The sequence below is a fragment of the Periophthalmus magnuspinnatus genome, chromosome 4 (assembly GCF_009829125.3).
Source record: "Periophthalmus magnuspinnatus isolate fPerMag1 chromosome 4, fPerMag1.2.pri, whole genome shotgun sequence".
Taxonomy (NCBI): Eukaryota; Metazoa; Chordata; class Actinopteri; order Gobiiformes; family Gobiidae; genus Periophthalmus; species Periophthalmus magnuspinnatus.
In genome coordinates, this window is record NC_047129.1 from 9341494 (window position 1) to 9368181 (window position 26688).

Consider the following 26688-nt stretch of genomic DNA (forward strand, 5'->3'; position numbering starts at 1 on the left):
CATCAATGTACAATGGCTTTTGCAGCTTGTGAACCACTGGGTTTATCTTGGCGATCAATAATCTTTTGTAGGCGCTGTAGCTGCCCATCAGGCATGCAGACCTGTGTGGGGCAGGAATACAAACGCAGCTGGCGGACCCACCTCTTGGCCCCGTCTGTGCATATGTTTACTGCAGAGACTACAGGTGAGGGAGCATTTTCAAAATAACACACATTCTTGTACAACTTGCTTTACTGGTCTGTAACAAGATGAAAAATACAACTGTTTAATATTTTTTTTATTACATTCTCCTACTTGCTTTGGTTGCCTCTCCACAGATCTGACTTGTAAATTGGCCAAACGCTTGCAAGTTTAATGTCACACTGTGGAGCATTCCAGTCTAATCAATAACATCTCCATGGCGAGGTGATAAATGACATACTGCTCTTTTAACTTTGTTTCAGATAAAAATTTGTTTGGAAAATACTTGTAGTAATCAACAAAACGCCCCTCTTTACTATCTTGATGAAATATGATGCTCAGGTTAAATACTAACTCATCCTAATTCATAAAAATGATTAGAAACAAGTTGACAAGAAATAATCAGACGGTCATCCAGTACTGGACTAGATTTTCATAGTCCACTGTATGTAAAGTGTGATGGGGGAAAAATCTGAAATGTAAAATAAAAAAGTGTGTCAGTGGAGTTGGTGATGGCCACTCGGAGCAGCGGAAATCAAATTCTTCTGCCACGGGCGCTGATGCTAATGACAACATTGTGAGACGGTGCTGGCGGTAGGAGACTGTGGCATTCTGCTTGGATTTGCATGTGGGGACAGTGCAAACGGGAAAAGCTAATTATTTTCCCTCAGTGCCCCTGTCAGCTAACCTGAAAGTAGCTGTCCCGCTGCAGAATGCCCAGCGCTGGCACCTCATCCATTAACCGTGTGCCTCTCCACTGCTATCTATTAACGCTTTTTGTCATTTGCATAATTTTATCAACTTGACAAATGGGGATCATCCATTCCTTTCCAAATAAGATGAATTGAGCCTTTAAGGGGGTTATAGCCGAACGAGACAGCAAGGGAACAAGAAGCTAAACAAAAGCCAGACACACAAACAAATACAGAGGTCTAAAGGATGCGGCTGTGGTGATTTGGGCACTGGGGTAACTACTGCCCCCAATTAGGATGTGAATAGGTTCTGGAAAAGCTACTCAACAATGCTGTCATGCCGTTCAGGTTTTTGGGTCATTTTGATGTAATTAGCGAAATTCCAATCAGCTCCACAAAGATACTGGACACTGCAGTGATGATAGATGTATGTATGTTTCTATTTTAAACGTTTAACAAAGCATTCAATTTAATCATAATTTACGGGACTGGACGAGGTTATATCCTGGTCAGATCTGGGTATAAAATGACTATGCATCCCACAAACCAATAGGGGGCCCCAAATCTCACTGTTCAATGTACATATTTAAAAGTGCACTATGTAACTTGCCACCTGCTTATCTTGAGGTTCACCTGGTTTCCCGTTTATTTTAATAGATAATTTTTTCAGATCAAGGTTTAGTTTGTTTTCGTACCTGAGAGTTCTGACAGTTCACATGACCACAAGGAAAACCGCTAGTGCATAGTCCAAACTGTCAGGTATGAAAACAAACTAAACCTCGGTCTGGAAAAAGAATATTAAAATAAAAAATCTATCCAGCATTTATTTACGTGAGAGTGTTTTTATTACTCACAAATAGCTTTAAGTGTAGCTGTGAGCAGGGTCGCCTCTCCACATATCTCACCTGTAACATGGCCTGTGGTGCTATCCGCTTGTCTCTATGGTGACGGATAAGTTCACTGCTGTATGTTATTCCAGTGAAAGCAATGGTATTTCCTTTGACACAAACTGCATGGTATTTTTGGTAAATATGTGTTGGTCATACAAACAATTTTACCCCAGAGAAACCATCATACTGCCCTCGCAAAGCTGGAAACCGCCCTGATCGTTTTAGCGTATACAAACTTTGCACAGAGCTTGTGAGTTATTTTTGTAAAGTAACTATAGCAGCGACCATGCAGTCTCCCTATACACGCCTTCAGATGACGATAAATGCCATCAGATTGCCGAAGAATAACAACTGTGCCACTGGCTGTCGCTTCATTTCAAAATGAAAATGTTGCAAACAGGAAACCCAAGCATGTAATTATGTCAGAACGGCGTGGCTAATACAAACGTGCTTTGATAAAAAATATAAATAAATAATTCGACCAGTGTTGACAGAGTTATCAAAGTTGCTCCATTTTACTTGTTGCGTCCATCCCCTTTTGGACTCATTTCAAAGGCGCTGTATTCAAAAGCCATTTTCTTTATTTATGCAGAGGGGATTGAAAATCTCTCTGGTGCAGAATGAAGTGTCCTTTTCCGAGTTCCTTGTGCAAAGAAAAGAAGGAGGAAAAAAGAGAGGAGGGACAAAGGAAAGGAGATGAAAAGACGGCAGGAGTAAGTTAGGCAGGGTTTCCGCGGCATTCATTTAGTGTCGGACATCTGCTTTTTTATGGCAACCTGATGGCATTACTCTCCCCTGGTGCCAGTGCGCAATCACCTCTTTATCACATGGCAATTATCTTTGTAGTGCCGCTCGGTGACTCTCGCCCCTGTCACATGTGACCCCTTACAGCCCCAGCAGCAGGCAGTGAAAAGAGGAAGCGGCTAAAAACGGCCGGAGAGGGAAGCCGGAGGGCCAATAAGCTGAATTATAGGACCTGCAATGAGAGATTGGCCAAGATCGCTTGTTCCTTTTACATTACGTTCAATCCTGGCGTCAATAAATTAAACCGTGGTTACAATTAATGTTATCACTGTCAAAATGCTTCTGTGCTTGTTTTTTGTTAATGACATTATTTTTCCAAGGTGTTTAATTAGCTCTGTCTAAACTTTTTTTTTTTTTTTTTCAAATGAGCTATTATTTCTGCACCATATTAAATGAGCGATTGTGAAGACAAGCAACCTGTGCCAAATCAATATATAATAGTATATCTAAGATTAAACTGTGCGCTAATCAGGAGTAGAAAGTGAGCAAATAACAAATACTCGCGTTATGCAATAGATGTTATACCATTTTAAACATGTACTTGTACTTGAGTATAATTCTAGACGTAATTAACTAGTCCCAATCATATTAATGTACGTCTGTCTCCCCTCTGTCAGCACAAAATAGCTCTGCGTTTGGTATAAAAGACTAAAATTGCAATAAAATATAACTAGTAATGAGTACTTTGAGTAGTAATTTTCATACAAACTTTATACTTTACTATAAATTTGGCAGCAATACTTTCACTGGTGCTAATTTCAGTGAATAGGAGACAGATTATTTACTTAGGTAATCCCAGGAAAAAAACAAAACATAAATATAATTTACCAAGATAAGCCTGTCACAATAATAATAATAATAATAATAATAATAATAATAATAATAATAATAATAATAATAAAAATAATAATAATAATAATAATAAAAATAATAAAAATAATAATAATAATAATACAAAATAATAAAAAATTTAAAATTGAAGTGTGATAGACCACTGACGTAAATATAGACAATAAACGATAAAACTGAAACCAAAACATAAAGCAGAATTATTCCCAAAAACTATTCTAAATGTGCAATAAAAAAATGTAAAAAAAAAAATCTGCTGCAATAAATAAATGCCAGAATGCAAGACTTTGGAAGTTTGTCTCTAAAATGAGTCATAGAAGGTCTTAATTCAACTCTCAAATCTCATCATAGAACAGAAAAATGACTAAAATTTCCCTACAAGTACAAAGAAAAATATAAATATTAACCCCCAAAAATAGTCCATATAGTATTTATCGTGACAGGTCTATAGCAAGATATTTTTTATAGATGATATTTTGAAAAACAACTGAAAAATTCCTGCTAATTGCACATATTGCATTTGGAGTTGCATGTTCCCACAAAGACAGTGAAATTGAATATAGTGGTTGAGGGACATGAGCAGGGCCCTTCTGTGCTGTGCTTACGTGCCAGTCACACAATGTTAACATCAACAACCTGCTCACTAGGATGGACCGGAGAGCCCGCAGCGTATAATCCCCGGGGGAAGTCACAATAATGTCAGAAATACAGCGCATGAGTCAAAGAGACAGTTGGAGTGAACTCGTAACATGGTTTCGGCTTTGTGGAGACCTACACTTTGCACAGATGGCGATAGACGGCTATTCATTGTGACGTACTTTGGTTTCTGCTTTAAAAAAAACAAAAAAAAACAAAAAAACAGAGTAAATACAATTATGTGCGCAGAGATTTTAAGATTGTAAACAAAAAAGTGCATCAATTAAAGATGTAGTATGTAACTTTTCTAGTGGTGGTTGGATTCTGCTTAACGGCATGGAGGTACAATAGCTTTGCCTGAAATTGTCCCACAGTATAGCATTAACGTTATCTGTCTTGCATTTATTTAATTACAGGTGATTTTATTAATCATATAACTGTGAAAAATATGCGTTGTTGCTGTGAGTCGAGTCGCTTTTTCACAGATATGACTTGTAACCATAGACTGTATATATAAATGGACATAGCTAACCTGCTAGCCTGCTAAAATGTTCAAACTGACTCGCTCTACACGATCCTGGTACTTTTATTTCGCTATTGTGTCCATAACTCAAGATATGAACATTAATAGTCGACAAATCAGGCGCCTTCTTTCCCTGTAGCGTTAGCAACAGGTTTGATTGACAGTGTTGCTAAGGGTCCACTCTCTGCAGGATTGACTCTTTGGTTGCCATGATACTCGCGGTCAGAGTTCCTAATACGCAACTCGGCTCCAAATTCGCTCCATAACTGCTAGCATTGATGATCTTCATTTGACTGGAGCTGATCGCTATGGGTTACGTCACACTCACGTAGTCGACTTCTTTATATTGTCTATGCTTGTAACTTAGCCTAGAGGTGCTGCCTGCTTGTCACTTTGGAGATACATAAGAAAATAAATAAAATAATGGTGTACTGTGGAACATTATAGGCAAAGAATAACATCCCCACTGTGGAGTGCTGGACCCTTCACATGCAAAGTTACATAGTGCATCTTTAACAAATAGAGACCCTATCCAAGATGCTGGTGTTGTCTTGCAATGATAAATGCGTGCAATACTCAAACTTGAAGACCTATAACGATTAGGATAGGCGAGAAGCGGGTCTAACTAAAAGATAAAAATAAAACGACAATAAGGGGGAAGGAAAATTATTTCATTTGATTTATTACAAACTCGGGTTTATTCAACCTCATGAAAAATGTGTTTAGGGCTCAATGGAAGAATTTTTCACAGTAGCTTAAAACACAAAACCAGTGTCAAGTCCGTAGCCACTGATACGGCTGTGTTAGCATGTGCGAGGTGTGCAGTAGGAGGACTGTAGTCACGTTTCTAGCATCATCTCTTATTGGCTGTTGCAAATGGCTCCCTCCAACAGGGGGAGATGTTTCCTAATGTGAGTTTATAGCCGTCATCCTCCCTCTCATCCACCCACGCTCTGTCACTATTAGCACCCAGTTAAACCGCTCTCTCTCTCCTCCCATTTATTCATCTAATGCATCTTTTAAGGAGGTGAGCGAGAGGTGCCATGGAATTTCAAACTTCTGCCTCCCCTGTGTCAGAGAAGCACTGCTGGTTTAGAAGAGGGGGCGACCCAATCAAATCTAATCTATTTGAGTCTTCACTAGAGCGGCACTAATTATCACACCTTTTTATTGCAATATTGAATTTCTTGCAATATCCATATAACAGAAAATTCATTTATTTATTGGCTTTTATTATAGGCTACAGTTTGATTTCATCTCTTCCAACTGAGGTTTACCCCTGGTTTAAAATGAGTTTTCTACTAATCGAATCAAGTTGTTTTTTTAGAATTAGATCTGGCCTACTCTGGGTTTATGGCTCACATTTAGTTGAGTTTAGACTTTCTACTTTAGTTTACATTGATTTAGCCCAGATTTAGATGTAATTTTAAACCAGTCAAGTCGTGCTTTAGAGCTATTCAGCGTTCAGTGTTTATTCAAGTTAATACTCTTGTTAATTGTCTTGTTTTACACCAGGTTTAGTAACGATATAAATGCTTTTTTTTCCAGGCTTGTTTTCACCAGCTGTGTTTAACGTTTGCAATGGTATACAGCATATTGAATTATTTAAAACAGTTACGCCATGTTGTTGCTTATTTTCCTAACATCACAGCCAAAATGCAGCCTCACAGACGAACTATTATGACGGTGGAATGAAAAACTCGATGTGTCTCTCCCATTCACCTTGTGTTTTATAAAATCACCTTTTTCTTTTTTTTCTTTTTTTTTACAAATAGGACATCTCCTGTCACAGCACACCCGTGTCTGAGTGTATCCTGAAAATGGCACATTTCTCATTTTTGGCACATGTTGTCACTGTTGTACCCCTCCAATTTGTGTTCGGTGTGCCCCCCTCCTGCTCCTGGTTTGACTAAAATCCAATTTACTGGCTGTCAGCTCAACTCTATAATCCTATCCACCGCTGTAGTGGAGAGGTGGCTCTTTTTTGAATGTACTATTTACTGTATATGGCTGGTTATAGCTATAGCATTGCTCCCTGCTGTCTGTATATCCCATGGTATGCCACCTCCTCCTCTCTTCTTGGCCAGTGCACGCATTGAGTAGGCGAACGTGTAGTGTGTCTTTGGAGATAAAGTCCTTTTTCTGTCACTGCAGGTTTTCCGTTGGGGGAATATATGTGTGGTTTTATCTTTCCGTAAAGCAGCATTGGGCGTATCGCTGGAGCACACTGGCTGGCTGCAGGGAGCATGGGCTTCACACTGCGTGCATGTAGCCAGTGCTGGGACAGTAATGTAGGCACCGCAGAGCCGGACACCCACGGTAAAGATAAGTAATATGTCCCTTTATTCCACATTATTACACATCTAGCAGTCCGCGGCGCTATTTAGATTCATTATCCAAGTCTTTAGCCGTAGATATGAAAACAAGAAGCACACTGATAATCCATTACTGCCTCTTGTGAACTCATTACTTTGTCTAACTTGGGTTTATCTCCAAGGTTGCCTCGCCTCACCGTTCCTCCACTTTCTTTCTATTTTCTTCCCTATTATGTTGGATTACATAGCATCCATAGAACTATTACACATATTGTTATAGCTGAACCTACATAAGGACACAAGTCTTTTTTCATGCTAAATTGACTGCATTTGTCTGGCTTTAGACTGAAACAAAGACGTCTAAACCCAACCATCCCTAAGTACATTATAAACTACGAACTTGGGCCACTTAAACTGGGGCAAGAATGCGTATATTGTTCTGGTATTATTTTAAAGCAGACCTATTACGCAAAATCAACTTTTCACAGCTTTTAACCATGTCGTACTTGTTTCCTTTTTTCATTTACCCTCTTGAAGTTGTTTTTGGACCGATTCATGCATGTTTGATCAATCTTTAACTGCTTTAATCAAGACGCTGTATTGCCGATTGAGCCCTGTTTTCACTTCCACCGGGATACGCCCACTGCTCTGTCCTTACTTCGTTCTTCAGTTTTATTTTCTCAATCGATGACACGCGTTGTATAGTATAATCTGCTCTTCGCTAATGTGCTGTGCAGCTTTCCATAGGAGGCGCTGTCGGCAACGTCAGCTCCCACTGGGCCCAGTTTTCTAAGGTGGAAATCGGCGAAGTTGTTTATTTCATTACGTAGTTCCACAGATGTCATAGATTATAACTATATAGCAGATACAAGCCCGACAGATCTTCTTTAAGAATATATTTCAGATGCCCTGTTGGCTTTTTGCAGCATTGTGATTCATACCGACATCACAGCTACTCAATACTTTAACAGTAAATTCCTCTTCACACAATCTTATTATATACACAATCTAAACACAGAACATGCAATTTCCTCTGTAGATGTAATGATAATTGATTCTGCTGGAGCTTCCACATTCCTTTGTTGCTTTCACTCAATTTCTTTGTCATTTTCTATGTGTGAATGCATGAGGAGGGAATATTTGCCGAAGCACGCGCAGGTCTACATCAGTCTGCGTATGAGCCGACACGGGTCTGTACCACCATAAATAGGAGTCACGGCCAGCCTGAGCGGGGTACAATGGCTTCCCAGCAGACCACCACCACTGCCGCTGCTTCTGCTTCAACCAGTGGCCTTAAAACATTTGCATTTCTCCACATTTCCTGGGAAAGGCCCGCATTTCATGAATGGTAATGAAGGTGGCGAGTTTTTACTGGAGAGAGGCGCACGCGAAGAGATGGCCTCGCAATTACTCTGGGATGGTCAATTTGCACATTTCACACCGGCTCCTGTGGCTGTGATATGAAAATGAGGGAAATGGATAAGCCCCCCACAAGACCCCGGCTAACATCAACAATTAATTCTGGCATTTAGAAAGTGCAAAGATATGGGACTTCCGAAAACACACAATACAAAAAAGTTATAACACAGGGTAAAAGGGAAATGAAAATGGAATCCATTGTTTTGTGAATAGATTTTTACCAAAATATAATTTAACTTCTGTCGGATAGATTATACAATTTTATGAAAAACAACTGGATGATCTGATGGCAACAATATGAATGAAAAATATGGGGCATGGGGATGGGGCAACATATTGTCAGAGGTAATCAATAAATGTTTGGACCTCTTTAAAATCCTACTTATCTCATATTGTATCTAACTATGGTATTGAAATTATACCAGCAAGTGTTCTTTCTAATTTATTTGACTTGTACTTGCTATAACCAACTGCACAGCCCAAAGAAAAGCTGAAATAATATACTTCATGATGGTCATTACTTTAAAGTGCTTTACTACTGACCAAATAAAAGTAAGGTTTAAATGACATCTAACTTCTAAAAGTACTAGTTAGTATGAAATAGTGGTAGCATAACATCTCCCTTTGAACACGTGGTGGTCTATGTTTACGCACTATGGGAAATGACTTCGAGATTTGCAATTTGCTTCAAACACAGAGCAATCCCCTTTTATGAATGTACTTTTGAATAGTAAGTACCAAAATAAACGCGTGGTGCCCTCCTTGCTAAATAAATACAGATGCTTTAATGTGTTTATGTAGCTTGACAGATGCCCAGGTTTTATCTCCTTATTGAATTTGAGACTTTTTCATTTCCTTAGGTGTGTACCGCCTGTGCTTTTCACACATGTGCACAGGCCACAGCAGGGGTAGAGAAGAAAGTTGGTGTGCAGATAAAGATGCCCATGCAATATTCTGAGTCAAGCGTGGCCCCTGAAGCATCTTAAGGGCCCAGAGGGAGGCGGATGGGGAGGGGGGAAGCGCGGCTGCGGTGTAATAGAGGGTACCGGGGGCTGTGGAGGCTGTCTGAACTTATCAAAGGGACTGGGGGTCTGCTGCTCCGGCCCAAGATGCAGAGGGGTTACATGGGCCGAGGTGCAGGGGCGCAGAGGGGAGCTGATGAGCGGGATGAAGGGGAGAGCGCGTGGGTGGGGGATCTACGTGCGTGGGATAGTCAATCTCCAGATATAATGGTATGGTAGCCATGCTAAAACAAAATGGTGATTCACTTAAACTTATGTTCATTAAAATCAACACTAGGACTTTACAGTATATTATTTTAAGCCAAGATAGAGCTTAGAGGATTTTTTTATCCATAGACAGAAAAATATACACAGCGATCCTATCAGTTATAAACCAGAAACATGCTGAAAAGAAAATGCATATGTACACGCACTATATGAAGATAAGTTCTCGTTATTTTAAGCCTCATGCCTTACTGTAAAACATTCCTATTGGTTGATTTTCTCCATCTGAAAACTTACATAGTGCACCTTTAAGAATACATCATATATCTCTTTTATAGGTGTTAAATCAATCTCACATTGCATGACTTGAATCTGGCCCAATAAATTGACCAAAGCGCCCACGGTAATTTTTTTTGTGTGTGAGAATCTAAAACATCTGCCATGTCCATAAACGCTCTAATGTGTGTCCATTTGACTTGTAGTGTGCACGGCATATGTCTTTTCCAACTCACCGCATGTGCATACGAGCTGTAGGTGCTGAAGGGAAGGGCGATGGCGGGGTTGAAGATGCCGAACTGCCCCACCATCTGCTGCATGCGTCTGATGGTGCGCTCCTTATCTGTGTCGGCAAACTTAACCACGAGGCTGGAGGAGGCGCCCTGGGAGGGAGAGGAGCAGAGAGAAGACATGGACCATTGACCTTGCCGTACTGCACATCAATTTAATGCAAACAGTCACACATCAGAAGAGAAGGAGTAGAGGGAGAGAAACATTTGCATACATGAGGTTTTTAATGGAATGTACTGTATGTTTTCAAAGAATTCTATACAACCTTGTTCGCAAGTGTAGGATACTGTGCAAAAAAGTATATGTAGCCGTATAAATAAATGAAACTGTCTTTTTTCACAAATATATTGAATTGTACCTTTGTTTTATTTAAAAAAAAAATCTATCCTTCTACTTTTGTAAAAGTCAGACAAAACATGTGCGTAAAGAAGAGTGTTACTTATTATTTGTGATTTCTTAATATGCTTCTGTTCATTAGCAGCAACAACAATCCCCAGTAACATCAATACTCAGTGAGCTGCTCTAATTGTGTGTCAGAATGACTGGCTTTGCAGATACAACATCATTGCAAATTTGTATCGGAGCATCATCCTTTTCCTTGTGAGCGGCATACCGAAGCAGAGACTGCCAGAGATGGCAGAATAAAAATATTGGGCTTTTTGCCTGAGCTGCTCTGTAGGCAGATGTGCAAGCAGGAAGTGCGAGTTTCTTCAATCAGTGTTTAACATATGTACAAAGTCACTGGGGGCAGTGCCGGCGCGCTGTGCATGACATAAATACTTTATATTTTCTGGCCGCCTTCCCCCACGGTACATATATGTAACCTTGGTGCTCCTTCTTCTACTGCAAAGGTTAAAACATTCACATTGCAGACTGCTTTGAAATAACATACGATTGGAAGAGCTACCAGTAAGCATCTCTTGACCTTGGTGAAGGTGTTCTTAAAAGGAAACATTGCTTTTTAGGGCAATTTCTGTCATTCTGTCCTATTTCTGTTAGTGCTCCTCCTCCCAGGCCTAGGCGATCCATTCTGTTATCAACACTATTATCTCTTTGTAGAGCACTATAATGAAAGCAGCAGGTGTGTCCGCCACACACCCTTCATTAAGAATCTTCAAATGATTTAGCGCTACAGTTGACCTTTCGGGTGCTCCGCCTCTCCTCCCCTCGGTGCCCCCAAACTGGCCAATCGATCCACATAAAAGGCCGAAATATTACTCTGATCTGACAGTGCAGAAAGGTTGTGTCACTCCTGATAAGAGGCCCCCGGAAATTGATGCAAAATTGTCAATACTCTGGTACTTGGATTGAACAGAGGCTGAGGGAGCAAAGGGTTATTTCTTGGTTTGCTGAGAAGTGGCTTAAATTTAGACTTTTTGTAAGGCATAAAGGAGTACTGAGAAAAAGTTGCTGTAAGATGATCATTTATTATTTTACCCAGTAACACAATCTTTAAATCCATTTCAAAATGTGTGTTTGCTATTTCCTTTTTTTAACTTCAACATAATGTTCTAAAACTCAAATGATATGTAAGTCAAAGCACTCATAGCTAACACAGTGTTGCTTGTATATTACTGTAGTCACCAAACCAACAGTATATGATAGCCTCATGTTTCTGTGTGTTTATTAAGGCTGATGAAGACATCTGCACATCGCCAGGTGTTTAGTAAGAGCCACTGGACCTTTCAACTGTAACATATAGATTTTATTCAGTTCCTCTCCTTTTCCCCAGTTTTCCCAATAAACCCATTATGCCTTTTGGGTTTGGTTAGTGGCTACTTTGGCTGGACATATAAAGATGATATTAAAGTTGCTGCAAACATAGATTCAATACGACATATGGAATTCAGCATCTATCTGTCTTAACCTACAGTGTGCATATTTCAGTCATGCTCCTCGTGAACTGCACACAGCATCTTTCAGCTGTCACCGACCACACACATATTCCTTCATACACAATCAAAGACTAATAGCTTGTGGCAAATTTATGGCTATCAACATATTGGCAAATGTAATATCCATAATGCAATTGACTAAATTGGTGTTTCTCAAAGTGGGGTGCAGGGTCTTCAACACACTGAGCTACAGCTGTCTCCCTGATTGAACCATATGGGTCAGCCTTTGCCTACGCTGATCAGCTGTCAACATTTGTGGAGAAGCTCTGTCATCTGACCATCACTACTTCGCCCCTGTCAGACCCGTTCAAACTTCTAAACTTTTTTCTCGTTGCTAGCACATTGACTTTAAGAATGTAGACTTTACTTGCTGCTAAATACGGATTTCACCCACTAAGGGTTTCCATGGTGATAAGATAGTCTTTACTTGTCAGTGGCATAGACCGTGTATAGATGGACATGGCGAGTCCGCTAGTTACTGCAAGGAAGTGAGAATAGGTGCAATATAGCTCCATCAACTCCAATTCACTTTCTATTGAAATTTGTCGCTCCATTCTCCGTAACTGCTTCTGTCAGACTCGCCATTCGGGTCTTAAAACATTACTTTTAACCTGCTCTAAGTGATCCTGGTGTTTCTCGATTGCTTTTTTGTCCATAAAATCAAGATTTGAAATGTAACAACAGACGATTTCAGGTGCATTCTTTCTCATCGGTCAGTTTTCGCTTGTGTTAGCAATAGATTTGATTGACAACGTTGCTAAGTTCCCTGACAAAAAACAGCAGTGTGGACGAGAAGGGGAGAGTACCTTCAACAATCTCACTTCTGATTGGTTCTATGGTTACTCAGAATTCAAAATATGAAACCTGATTGCAGATTAGCCGCTATAACTGCTAGTTTCACTTGGTTTCATTTGGAGTTGAATGCTATGGGCCACAGTCTGTCAGTCCATTTCTATATACAGACAATATGGACGCTGGCTATAATGTTTTGCTTCATCTGAATATGGCTGCTCTTTAACGTGAACTATGCAATAAGCCAAGTGACACTCTGTGTGGAAAGTTTAAGCCAGTAAACCTAATGTCTTAACCTGATCTTCTCTTAAATGCCCTCAATCTTCAAATGCCGTTTGCATGGTTGTCCTATTAATTAATAAGGACATGTTTTATATCAGCTGGGGATTAAAGAGTTAAATCTGAAATGGGATGAAGTTAGTGGTCTGTGTGTCGTGTCTGTCCAGCTTTTTACTGTGTGCATCATTAACTTTATTATGAGGTTTGGGAGCGTCCAGGACAGGGCGGCGGAGGAGCGGAATACAAATGATAGGTGCTAATAAATACTGAATAATTTAACTGGCCATCATCGTTAAAAGATGGCTGCGATGTTTACTGTTAGGGTCATCGTTAAAACATCAGTGGGATGGATAATGTTAGGCCTAAAAACAATACTGTCAGCAAGTTTTCCGCCGCGGTGCAATGCTGCTTGGTAAATCACAGAATCCTGCTTTATTGTGAAATAACCTGTCAGAACCTGTAAGCAGACGCGGGCCATTTGTTCCAGTCTGCAAAAAAGTCTAGCAGCACATTGGCCTCTGCCTCCTACCAGCTCTCTCCAGGACACCTGAGTATGCGAGCTTGTTGGCTAAGCATCCCTTGCCACATTTGTTTATCTTCCAGGTTTGTGCACCAAGGCATGTCAGGACATTGGCGAGCAGGATCCGGGGCTGCTATAAAGGGGAGGAAGATGATGTGTGAAGTAAAAGTCTCATTAAATTTTTAAGCTGCCTAGTGTGAGCACAATCCCCCTGCTGGGCGGCCCCCAGCTGCCTACCGAACCGCTGAAGGAACGCCAGTAAAAGACAGAGGATGAAACGAGTACATATTAAAGGCACATTCCACAAAACCGCAAGCTCAAGTCTGGCTCTTTCCATTCGCCTCTCGCCGTCTCCGTGCGCCGTCCCATGTGAGAAGAGGCATGACGCTGCAAGACGGGAAGCATTTTTTCTTTAAGCATCCTTCTGCCACTGTTGGGTTTGGGGAAAAGAGTTGCAAGCAAGACTGATAGAGTGTCAAAAGTGAAGAAATACACGAACACCATGAGGGATTTAGATTAGCTGCATTGATATTCTGTCTTTTAGATGAAAATGATTAGCTCAGAAGTGTGGCTGGTGTCACTAATGTACTGACTGTGATGAAGTAATGACAGTGAAACTACTTTTCTACACTTTTATCTCTTCATCAGTCTGTAATGGCAATAAAGCTGCATGGGTTTGCACCATAGTCCAAACTATAATCCACTCAGATAGCTTATCAAATTGTGCCACAACTTATCAAACGAGTTATTTCATTTGTTGAGAGGGGCTTTTGCCACATGCCGCCTAGAATCACAACAATATTTAACTTTGATTTAAGCTGGTGATACTATTATCATGATTGTAACTAGCCTAGACACAGGACTACAGAGTGCATTAGGCACAATTTGACATTCTTCTGAAACGGCTGGAGGTTTGCCTCAACAAATGCCTTGGTAAAAGTGATTAGCTAAAGGTTGGGAATAATAAAACTTTTGTGTGATACAACCTATTTCTCTTTCTTTAGCCCTGACTGGCTGAACATCAATATTCTCACTATTCAATATAATTCAGACAATGGCTTCCTTTATAATGGGAAAAGGTCATAATAACCACACCTGATCAGCCTTAATAAAGCATGAAGAAATACTGAAATTATAATGAACAAATAGTTTAAGATTAATTCATGCTTAGTAACTACTTAATATTTACCCTAATCCCAAATACTAACACTAAACCCTTACTTTAATAGTTACTAAGCCTGAATCATTCTTAATAAACCATTCCTTAACTGTTCATTATGAATAAAGTCTTTGTTCATGCTTCATAAAGAGGGGTTATAGCACTATGGGGTATTAATTACTAACACTAAACATATGCAGATCACTATTTTCCCTTTTATTGTTTTGAAAATGTTCTATTTTTTGTATCCTGTACATGTACCTGTACATCCTGTATATGTATGGAAAACTGCCATGAGGGAGCACGGGCGACATAGGCTTGTGGGCGGAGCATCGGACAGAATAATACTGCATACCTGGGAGAGATCCCTAGATTACTCAAACATGCATGGATGTAATCTAAAACGTCCTTAGGCATGTTTTTGATGAGGAACAAAAAGTTATAAAATGGTAGAACGCTCCAAAAATTGCTCCAAAAATAGATTTTGCATAAAACCTCCACTTCAAGGCTAATTAAAGTTGTTGCTATTATTATTATTACTGGGAGAAATGTGGGTCTTTATTCTGAAGACTATATAGATATTTTTTGTTAGAATTAAATCATAGACCTTATGTAAAAATGCAACACTTTCACAATCAGATTTTCTTGCTAGCAGACCAAAAATTAAAACCTCATTTGTAGCGGCAAAGATGCAGCTTTTTTGGCACTGCCTTTAAAAGAGAAAGTGTTGCATAAGGCATTTCAAAATTAGCGCTAAATTAAACTAAATGAAAACGATAAGCTACAAGAAGCAAAATTAAGATCCATTATCTCGTACAATAATAACATTAAAGAGCGCCTCGGAACTTCATTTTACTGTTGTCTGTCTTTTACCCAGACCCCTAAGTATTTAAACACAACATATCTTTAATATCTTGTAGTCATTAGTTGAAATTTGGTTTTCTTCTCTTCAGGGGTCCCGCTGAAGTGGTCCGGAGGCTTGTTTCTATTCTCTCCTTCCTTTCATTATCTTTTAAGGCAATGACATATTGATTGCCGTTTGGTTAAATCTCACCACACAAACACAAGTCTGCCATGTGTGTGTGCGTGTGTGGGGGTGTGTGTGTGTGTGTGTGTGTTTGTGTGCCTGTGTGTGTGTGGAAACAGCTCAGGAATCAATCACTCCCTCTTTCCCCTCTGTGCAAACTTTAGCTCATTTGCTTGGGTCTATTCTTATCTTTCCCTCATCCCACTCCAGTTGTTGTACCTCCAGTCGTGGAATAATCTAACTTGCGCTTGGACTGAGGGACTTGACCTGCACACTCCCAATGCTCACATAAGATATTTTTTTTCTTATTCCGTGACTTCCCTCCCTACACGGCCCGGTTGGATCCCAGCAATTTGCTTTACAGCTCTGGCGTTTAAATCTTTAATTGAGCCTCTCGCATTCTGAGCTGTGGCGGCGTGACAGAAAAAAATGGACACAGAGAGGAGGAGGAGGAGGAGGAGGAGGAGGAGAAGGAGGAGGAGGATGAGGGGGCCTAGGAAAATGACGGTGTGTAAAATACATCAAGTTTCATATGTGACAAACCAATAGACTCCAGAGCATATCCATAGAGATGCGTAGACACATCATGCAGATTTCTTCTATCTCCTTCAGGATGTCGCATATATATAAGATCCATACAAAATGCCCAGCACTGCCACAGCGCATGAATAACACAAATGTATGCAGCTGAAGTGGTGCGATGTGGAAAATGAGATCAGTCAGGGAGCCTTTGACCCTGGCCCGTGGCTGTACAAGCATGTGACAGTGAAACAGAGAGGCACATGGAGGAATCGTATGCATGCATGTTCCACTGGCTTCATACAATCATTCTATATGCAAAGTGTTTCTGTTTTTAGACAGTGTGTATGGACCAGGCACGCACGCCATATATGCAGACATGGATAAGGAGACTGGCATCATACTTTTTTTCAAAGAACGTAAATATGATAAAGTGTTAAAATTTTGGTTGAAATCATCAAGTTTTCCACCTTCACCTAAATATTTAGTGATATTAGAATGTATTAGCAGTGGTATGGGGTAACTGTAGCAGTATAGGCATAATCATAAACAAGTATTCCAAATGTACAAACATACTGAATGAGAGTGTGGCAGTTACATCAACTTCAGTACCAATAATATGATTCAAATATCCCAACAGCTTCAAGTTTCAATAAGCTATTGTTGTCATGTTCTCTGTGGAGCTTTTAACTGACTGGTCTAATAATGGTGAAGACAATCCTGAGCCACTGAGATCTGACAGAAGTCTTACTTCTTTGTGTCTGTCAATCTCCATTACATATTATCTCACAAAGTCCATTTCAAATGTACATTTTTAAGAAAAACAGATCACTAGAACAATAAAACCATTACTGACTGATGACCTGTAATGAATAGTAAAATGATTCCCTTTGGTGTCATTTTCTGCACAAATAGAATCTGTCAGAATGTTTTTTATTGTTTCCCTGACTCTGCAGGGCAGGCCAGTGACCTTCTCCAGAGACAGTGAAAGCAGCAGTGAGACTAAAGTGCGCTCAGGGACAAAAGGAACACAGACCCCTGTGGAGCTGAATAATGCCAAAGTCCAAATCTTGCCACAGCTCAGCTGGGTTAATATTAGGCCCAGACGAAGCGGCTTAGGCTGCTCTCCTGTCGGCTCTGTCTTCTTTTAGTCCTATTCTGCCTCTGATAAAGTTCAACTCAAAGCACCCAGACCCATGTGACATTAAGACGATGCGTTTCTCTTCTCTGTTCCTGTTGACATTGGCGGCACGTCTGCTGTAATCAACAGGATGTACGGTCCAGAGGGTTTCCAGGATCTCCGCATTGATGGACACGCTCCGAATAGCGGCGCCCGCTGAGGTGTAATGGCCTACTGGTGGTCCGCTAATCTCAGCCAGGCAGCCGCGCGCTGTCCTCTCCTCCAGCAGCCACAGGATATGAGATGCTGATCAGATTTCTATAATCAATTTAGCAAAGCAGGAGGTATAAATCCTGTCCATTCACTCCGTTCGCCGTCTGCCTGTGTCTGTCCCTCCCTCTCTCCCTCCTCCCTCCCATTGCCTCGGCCCCCTGCTTATAAATAGATGAATAATTCAGCAGCCAATGTGGTGAAAGGTGGAGTAAACAAGTCTATTGCCTAATATCCCGAGAGGCTGCCAACGAGAGACGAGAGAGGGCATAGAGCTCGCGCAGACCGAGGATGGAGCAACACCAGAGGAGGGTGTATGCATATCTGTGCAGAGCCGGCCACTCCACCACTCTTTCCTCATGACCTACACTTATTTGCACTTAGATGACACAAAGGTTGAAGCAAAATGGCACACAGCTGGCTTCCCAGTGCTTCTCTTTGCATTTCCTCTCCCGAGCCACATACTGGTAGCCATTAATAATGAAATCATCGGGTGAAACACAACACCTGCAAGATAGGGTTGGAGAGAGTTCAGGGTCTGTGTGTGTGGGGGCCGAAACAGAAAAATGAAGATAAAATAATACAGAATGTGACTTTGTGTCCACCTGCCCGATGTCAGGGAGAATAGCTCTGTTCTGCTCTGGAGAGCAAAGTAAGTTGGCTTTTATTAAGACAACATAAGGTAGACAGAGCTGGCCATGAATCTATGCATGAATCAATGCAATGGTATTCCAGCCTCACAGCCAGAAGGCCCTACTTATACTCATAGACTCATCAACCTAAACCTGCTCAATAAGCTATTCCTACAACCACCTATCCCGCCTCAAGAGTTGAAGACTGTTCCCCAAGCCCTGCACAGCACTGTTCCTGACAGGTTGTCTTCATGACATTGTAAGATGGGTCAAATGCAGTAGAGTTTTTAAGGACAACAGAGTGTATTTTACCTTAAATGAATAACTTGCAGTAGTGGTAATATTAATGGAGAAAATATGACCCTAAACGGGGATCAAGCACATTTCACTCTTCTCTCTCACCTCATTTGCTCATGGGTACATTTGGGGACAGAAATAGTACAAATGGAGCACATTCACCAATGAAGCCATGTGTTTTCCTGGGTAAGACAGAGTGCTACTAATCCATTTGACCAATATTCTATGTTTGCAAACAGTAATAATTGCAAAGTAGGATGTTTCTTTCTAATAATAATTGTCAGAGAACAGTTATTATTAGACTGAGAAGACTGAACAATAAACTTCAAAACTATTACAAGAAGTTCAAACATCCCAGTTTGCTTGTCGAGTTCTAAAATGCAGAATTAGCACATTTTTACCAGAATGTAAATATTTTGTTGTTTGCCAGACATTTTAATACCTTAATAACTGCAGTGTTTGCAATTCATTGACTTCAAATTGTGTTTCAATTTGATGGTAATTAATTGGTTTCAATGGACCATGGACAACACCAGAGTGAATGAGGGATTACGTCGATATACTAGAAAACAATGTTAGCTGTACTTTAAGAGTATGTGAAAAGGTAGTAGAACGAAAACGTAAAATCCAGCTGTATTTGTAGAAGTAGCAGCACAAGTACTAGCAGTATACATGTTTCATCAATAATTCTTTCGTCTAGTGGTAACGCTACAGCCACAAAAAAACAATTTCCATAACACAATTTTGCTACAAATCACAAGTCACAGTTTTGTTTATTAAATTATGGATTTGTACAAAAGCTGCGAAGACGTGACTGTGTGTGTTGTCAGGGAGAATCACTCTGGCCTGGAGTGCAAAGTCAGTCAGTTTTATTGTGACACCATCAGGTACACAGGGACTATGCATGAGGCAGCAGTCGGCACATACAAATGAGCACCCTCTCTATGCCCATAGTAAATCCAATACAGAGCGAATGCAGAGGACACAGAGGCGCGCTTACATAAGAGCCAAATGTAATCTCACGTTGGAGTTATATTCGCTGATTATGCAAGCAGAACTACTGATTGATGACTCACCCCAAATTCAATTATCATCCTAAACAGTTTTATCTGGGAAATCAGATTAGGAATTTTGTTGTATAAAAAGTACCATGTAAATCAAAGAGACGAAGGGTTATTTCTGGTAGCGTCAATTTGTTTTCCAAAGCGGCGACATTTATGAGGTGTTTTTTTCTATGAGGCAATTCAAAGTTTGTGGGTAAGTTTAGAACCTTAGGGAGACAGGGTAAAGAATCCATTATATACAGTGCATTCTTCTAGTTCAGGGCCACAAAATTCTCTAAAATGATAAGGAATCTCTTCAGTCAGTTTCTATATCTACATCAGGGCTGCTCAAACTATGAAAATCAAGTGATATATTTGGTACTCTTTAATGTGTGCAGCATAACTTTTCTGGTGAAGGGTCTGCCACCTGGTATCTTTATTGCTTTGCCTGGAAAGTTTCACAGTACGCATTACAGTACACTATTAAACTTATCGATCCTTTGAGACAAACCGGTTACAAATCAGATCAGTGGAGATGCAAGCCCGTTCACAGTAAGAAAGCAAGTTTTTTTTATGTATTAAGCGATCAAAACATCTTACTGAATTAATGCAAGGTAGTTTAATTCCATCTAAAACATCTTTGGCAAAGCTAACATCTCCATTCAGACAAGCCGCCTCCACCAGAAAAGTGACTTAGTGCAATATTCATTCATAATAAATTAAATGCAAACCACTAGTGTTTACGGCCTTGTTTATACATGGGTAATCCCGGGTTGGACATGGTTTGGTGCCTGTTTTAGACATGGTTTGTATGGAGATTTTGACTATTTTAAATCATGGTGCAGTTCATTTTGTGAGCCATTTCTAGGTTAATCCCTGCTTTATGAATTAGTCCTGATTTGGGCTAATTTTAGTCCCTGATAATAACTCTTTGAAACTCTTGCACAGTATATCTGCAGTGGGGTTTCTACAGTGCGTGGCTCCAGTGTTGGGTGCTGCAGACTGCATACATGCTCTTGTTCCCCTACGTCACCCTGTTAATGCATGTGAGAATAACATAGGAGCTGTACTCACGGGCATGGTTTGGCTGCCGTGGAGGGCACTGATTGCAGACTGAGCCTCGGTGTGTGTGGAGAACTTGACAAAGGCACAACCTGGAAAAGAGGACACACATCAGATGTATTCAATTTGTTGTTACATTCTTGATACTGTAATAATAGATAGTAAATTATAGTTGACACCCTAAAAATGAGTGTGCGGAGCGAGATAGTGAGTGCTCAGCAGGCTGTCCCGGTCTGGGTATTAGGCGAGCAGACAAGCAGGCAGGAGCTGCGGGCTAAACATTGCACTGATGAAGCAGAAAAGCATGCTATTTAGCACCACATGCCTGTCTGTGCATATTAAAAGCTGGCTAAACTGGATAATCTTATAGCGTTTTCTAAAAGAGGATAACAGTTCCATATTGCCCCCGCAGCGACACGTTCCAATCAATAGAGTGAAAATGAAAAAGTCCAAAAGCTCTGAACAAAGAGTCTGCTGACATTCTTCTGTTCTGTCCATACTGACTTTCATCTTTTTGAATGGTAAAGAATATTCAAGTGTCCAGGAAGTCCTGAACCAGGAATCTTATAGTTCAGGGCTAAATGCTTGATTTATTCCTTTGCAAAATACTGAAAGAACACGATTCAGTTTTCCCAACATGCAGTAAGATTAAATGGCCATGAGTTTTACTTCAGATGCCCTGCCCTCCATTTAGACTTGAACACAACCTAGAAACTATAATTTGATTGAAAATGTGATTGTAATCAGCAGAGGTAAATTAATCATTTTTAGTCATTAGGGAATATATAAACATAATTTATTAGCTCTGGCCTTGAACAATTCAGGTCAAACAGAAAGTATAGAAAGTAATATGAAATAAAGTCACGTCTCCAAACTGTGTTAGGAGAAGCAGAGAGAGCCAAGCACACAGAGCGCACATGTAAAAGATGAGTGAAAATCTGGCCCAGAATGATGTGAGAGGAAATAAGGTTTGCAGCTGCACCTGGGTCCAGGGACTGAGCCGCTGTGGGCCCTTGTAATAACACCCCATTTCACTTCTTTTCAACTTTCTTCTCTGTTCTTATTAAATATTTCATACTTTATTCCCCTTATCATTTATCCTCCTTGACCCGGCCGTGCTGACATTCTTAGACCCTTAATGGGCTTATACCGTGGTGAACAGCGGCCAATCCAGACGCCCATTCAGCTGTCAAACCACTACCATCCTGACCTCGATAAGGACTCTGATATCAACCAGAGCAACCTACAAGGCACGTTTTCCATTCTATCGCACAGGTTCATTATAAGTGACACAACCACCTGACATAAAATAGTCACTTCAAATGTTCAAGATTCACCTATACTAATCAAGCATAATATTACCACCATTTAGTCTATATGAGGCAAACGGTGTGCAATCTGACTATACATTAAAAACTCTACATGACCCGTAATCAAGAGATGCTCTGAGTAGGTCGTCTAACTACAATTAAGGCCTTGTCAAACTCATTTAAATTCTTATATTTTCTCATCCTCTGTGTCATCCGTCTCCTCCGCTCTGGGTGTGGCTACAGGATGTACACCCAGCTTCCATCTACACCCCACCTCAGTATAAAAAGAGCAGCTCGACAGCCACTCCTTGCTACTTTGTTTGACATTATTAGTTAGTAGTTCTTCACTTTCACTTAGCTTTTTTGTTTGTTTGTTTTTTGATATTTCAGATTTTTTTTGTTGAAACTGTTTTTTCTGTACTCAGATCCTTCCTACCTGCTCACCTGCCTCCCCAGCTCACCTACCAGCCCTTCTGTTCTGCGTTTGGGTCCTATATCAAACCGTGACAAGAGGTGGGAAATTGAGAAATTAATAATAAAGCAATTGCTGATCTGGACAGTTGCAAAATTAGAACAGATAACTATTTTAAATGGCAGCAAAATTAATTAAAAAAGTCTTTAAAAAGTCTTAATTTCTTCCATTTTATCATATCTAAATATCATCATTGCTATAATAAAAAAGCAAACAAACATGTAATGTGTGCTATTCCCTGACAGTGGTCATAATGTTTTGCTTGATTTACGTGCCTTTACTCTTTATATCATATTTTAAGTGAGCATACATTCATTTCACCCATAGCACAGATACCACAAATGTTACTTCCACTGCTCCCGTCCTTGCAGTTGGGCACTTGAATTGTTTTGACATCCATTGCTCCTTTTCTCCCCCCCCCCCAAAACCGCCAACTCACAACTTCAAACCCCCATAGATATAATTCCACAACAATTTCCATAAGCGCTGACCGGGGAATAGGCTTTGGAGACATGAAAAACCACTCGTCCCTCTGCTCTTTGCCGCATGTCAAAGGGAATTCTTGTCTCCCAAAGTTTGGCTGTCCTGAAAAGCCTGGGAGATATCACTGGTACAGTGGTCCAACCTATACTGTACGGGTCAGCGCAGCCATTTTAGACAGAAGTGAACTAATTCTGTTAAAGGAGAGAGAGAGCTTTAATAGATACAGATTTTCAATTTGATTTTTTATTAGCAAAAGAAAAGTTCTTTTTTAGATACATTTGGAGATATACAGACTAGTAAGTATTTCTGAGTATTGATTCACCTTTCTTTATTAAAAAATGTCATTTGCAATGTGCTGGCCAGCTGAGGCAGATAAAAGAAAATCTGAGACAAATGCAAAATAAATGGTGAACTACAATTTGATGACTCAGCATTTTTATACCACTGACATTTTTCCAATAACGCCTTTTATCTTCGCCGAGATGTTTTATTCTGTGTAAAAAAAAAAGAAAGAAAAAAAAGGTGAAACCATGCCTTTACTATGAATGATCTATTTTAGGAAACTTTAAACAAAAGAATTCACTATTATCCCATTAAAGTTTGAACAGACTTAAAAGAAATTGGACTTTGAGGGTCCTGAGTACAGCACTTTGTAACTTCCTGAACACACAGTATAAAGGTGTATTGGTGTATGAAGAAAAAAAACAGTACTGCATGGAGTAAAGCCCTCTGCCAAGGCCCTGATTCTATTGCAAAATGGTCAAGATTCAATGTAGGCCTATATCCTATAAAAAAGAAAAAAAACGACCTATTGATTTCTCCAAATTGTATAAACCATCATAAAAGAGATAAAAAATTAATAAAGAAAAATGTAACTTTAAAGGACCACATTTTTTCCCATGTTGAGCAAAATCTGTCTTGCCCCAGAACAGATATAATGTATAAGCAGCTCTTGAGGTGCAAATAAGTCCTCTGCGTGCTGTCTGCATCTAATTACAAAGCATTTTATTGTTGTTGTTAGCTTTACCATCACGGTAAAACTCCTCTGTGGCCTCTGAAAGTTGTGAAAAGCGCTTATAAACTCATAGTGAATAAGATGCTTGGAATGCATGCAAGTAAGTGAGGAAGTACTCTGGACCACTGCAAACTATTTCAAATGAACTAGTGTTGTTTTTCCCATTTTAAGACAGAAAAAATCAGGCACAGAACCTTTAATTTGAATTTAAAATGAAATAAGCGATATCTGATATTTATCAAGACAGTGTTTTTCTCACTTCAATAAACTACGGCAAAGTCAAACCAAGGATTTCTCAACTTCACTCCTCATTAAAAATCCCATACATCAATCAAAATATATCTGATACAACCAGCTAATTTATATATACCTGGAAGATTGACACATACAAAATTTGACTAATTATATGAGAATGCTGTCTGACCCACATCTGATGCATATGTCACATGTACTTTCAAACCGTGGGGAAAAAGCTGTCAGTTGTGCAGCCTGACCTAAATGAAGTTGACAAGTGTGCGATGGTTCCTACCTTTGCTGTTTCCATCAGGACCTCTTAGGACCGTGCACTCCTCGATCACTCCATAGGGTTCGAAGAGGCGGTAGACGTCTTCCTCTGTCTGCTGTTTGTTTAGCATTCCCACAAACAACTTCCTGTCTTCTGAAAAACACATAGGAAAAAAACAAGAGGTGAACTCAGAACTTTGAGCTTAAGGGAAGTAAACAGAATGCATTTGAAGAGATGAATGTGGAGTGGCTGTATACATAATAAGAGCCGTTTTAGCATGAGTGGCACTGGGTTTTCTTCTGCGGTTTGTTTGGTGTTTATGGGCAATCAGATGAGGTAGAAAATAAATGTGAACATGTACAAGAGTCAGAGGGGCAATTTGCTCTGCTTACACTGACAACACTGAATAAACTCTTTCATTTTGTGGCTTTAAAGTAACACATAATGCAGCACGGGCCATGAGACCCATGAGACTATAAATCAATGATTGGACCAGCCCTTATCAACAGATCGTGACATTAAATATTACATTTTTGTATCTTTGCACTGTATAAGCTAATGAAAAGCATAACAAAACAAAAAGGCTTACACTACAGTAATACAAAATTGATTACAAATTGCATTCATTCGTCTTCATGTTTGCTCAAAAAAGAGAACGGCATTAGGAAGAAGAAAACAACATTTAAGAATAATCTCACTATAATGCTTCTGATATTTCCATCTATTAAAAATGGCTTTGTCTGAAATGAATCTCTCAAAGAAGAAAAATTATGCCTTTGTCTGGTTCATGTATCTGGTTACAGTTGATGACACCCGTGGATCTCATATATATATATATATATATATATATATATATATATATATATATATATATATATATATATATATATATATATATATATATATATATATATATATATATATATATATATATATATATATATATATATATATATATATACATACTGTATATGTATATATATATATATATATATATATATATATATATATATATATATATATATATATATACTAAATACTATCGTTAAATACATGAAAATTGATTGTGGGTACTGTTTCCTGCACTAGTGGGAAAAGTTTTGTTATTTTTTTGGACTACAATGAGATTTGAGCTGTACGAATTTCTAGGACTCATGATAGACACAAACTAACTACTTAAGTCTTGAATTGTGTTATTTATTTATTGCAGTTCATATTGTTAACATTATTGTACATTAAGAATACCTGTTTGGACATAATTCTGTTTTATGGTTTGGTTGCAATATTATCGTTTATCATCTATATTCACTTCAGTAATATGTCATCAAAAGTTGTTATTGTGATCATGCTGCTGCAGTGGGCATGTATGGGGGTAGGGGGATATGGGAATTTTTCGAAGCAATGCTGTCTTGAATGCACAAGAATAAAGATTACTCAAACATGAGAAAATCTGTCTTAATACTTAAAGGACCAACATTACACTATTTTCTGATCTATGTTTTAATGTTGTTTCCTCATCACAAACAGTGAGTTATGTTTGTTTCATTCACACGTTTAACACACAAACCCGCATATTTAAGCCAACGTGTTCCACCTTGTGATGTCATGTGGTAATACAGGAAGTGCTCCATTTTGGTTTTTAGACTCTAGACACCTTCACTAGAACCATTCGGATCATTTCAGCCCAGGAATTGCTGATCTCTACTGAACAAAAGGTAAAAGGAGCTGTTAACATGAAAACTGCAGCTTCATGACATCACGAGGTGTTTTGAGCAGAGCATTTTGAGCAGACTAATAATAAAGGGGCTACTCAAACATCTGTGAATGAAACTCCACATAAGTTTTTGATGAGGTAACAGCATTATAACATGGCTCACAGCTCACAGGAGTCAATTTTGTGTAATATAGGACCTTTAAAGTGGGTGAATGAGAACATAAAGCAATTATGATATTGTTAAAAGCTCTTAAAAGTTCTGCAAAGTGTGTCTCCTTTAAAGCGCTCTACTTTTGGTCACTCTAAGTGCATAACACCATTATGGCAAGTGCTGACCCATGACTAACCAAGACTTCTTAAGTTATTCATTAAAGCAGTTAAGTAGGCTATGTAACAAATACCTTTAGGTGAAGCCGCAAGTGATTGTTTAACTATGATTAATGGAGTAATATGGTTAATCACAGCTGAGAACT

The 26688-nt window shown here is 39.5% G+C and overlaps 1 protein-coding gene across 3 annotated transcripts in view; it reads right to left on the reverse strand.

The window, feature by feature from the left end:
- celf5a (cugbp, Elav-like family member 5a) overlaps positions 1 to 26688 on the reverse strand; it is a 186023-nt gene that overhangs the window by 21207 nt on the left and 138128 nt on the right. For all 3 annotated transcript variants that reach the window (XM_055221581.1, XM_055221582.1, XM_033964907.2), the window contains exons 4-6: positions 24526 to 24654; positions 20729 to 20808; positions 10047 to 10193 (exon numbers count right to left, since the gene is read on the reverse strand). In XM_055221581.1, coding sequence (XP_055077556.1) covers positions 10047 to 10193; positions 20729 to 20808; positions 24526 to 24654 — 356 coding nt within the window. The remainder of the gene's footprint in view (positions 1 to 10046; positions 10194 to 20728; positions 20809 to 24525; positions 24655 to 26688) is intronic.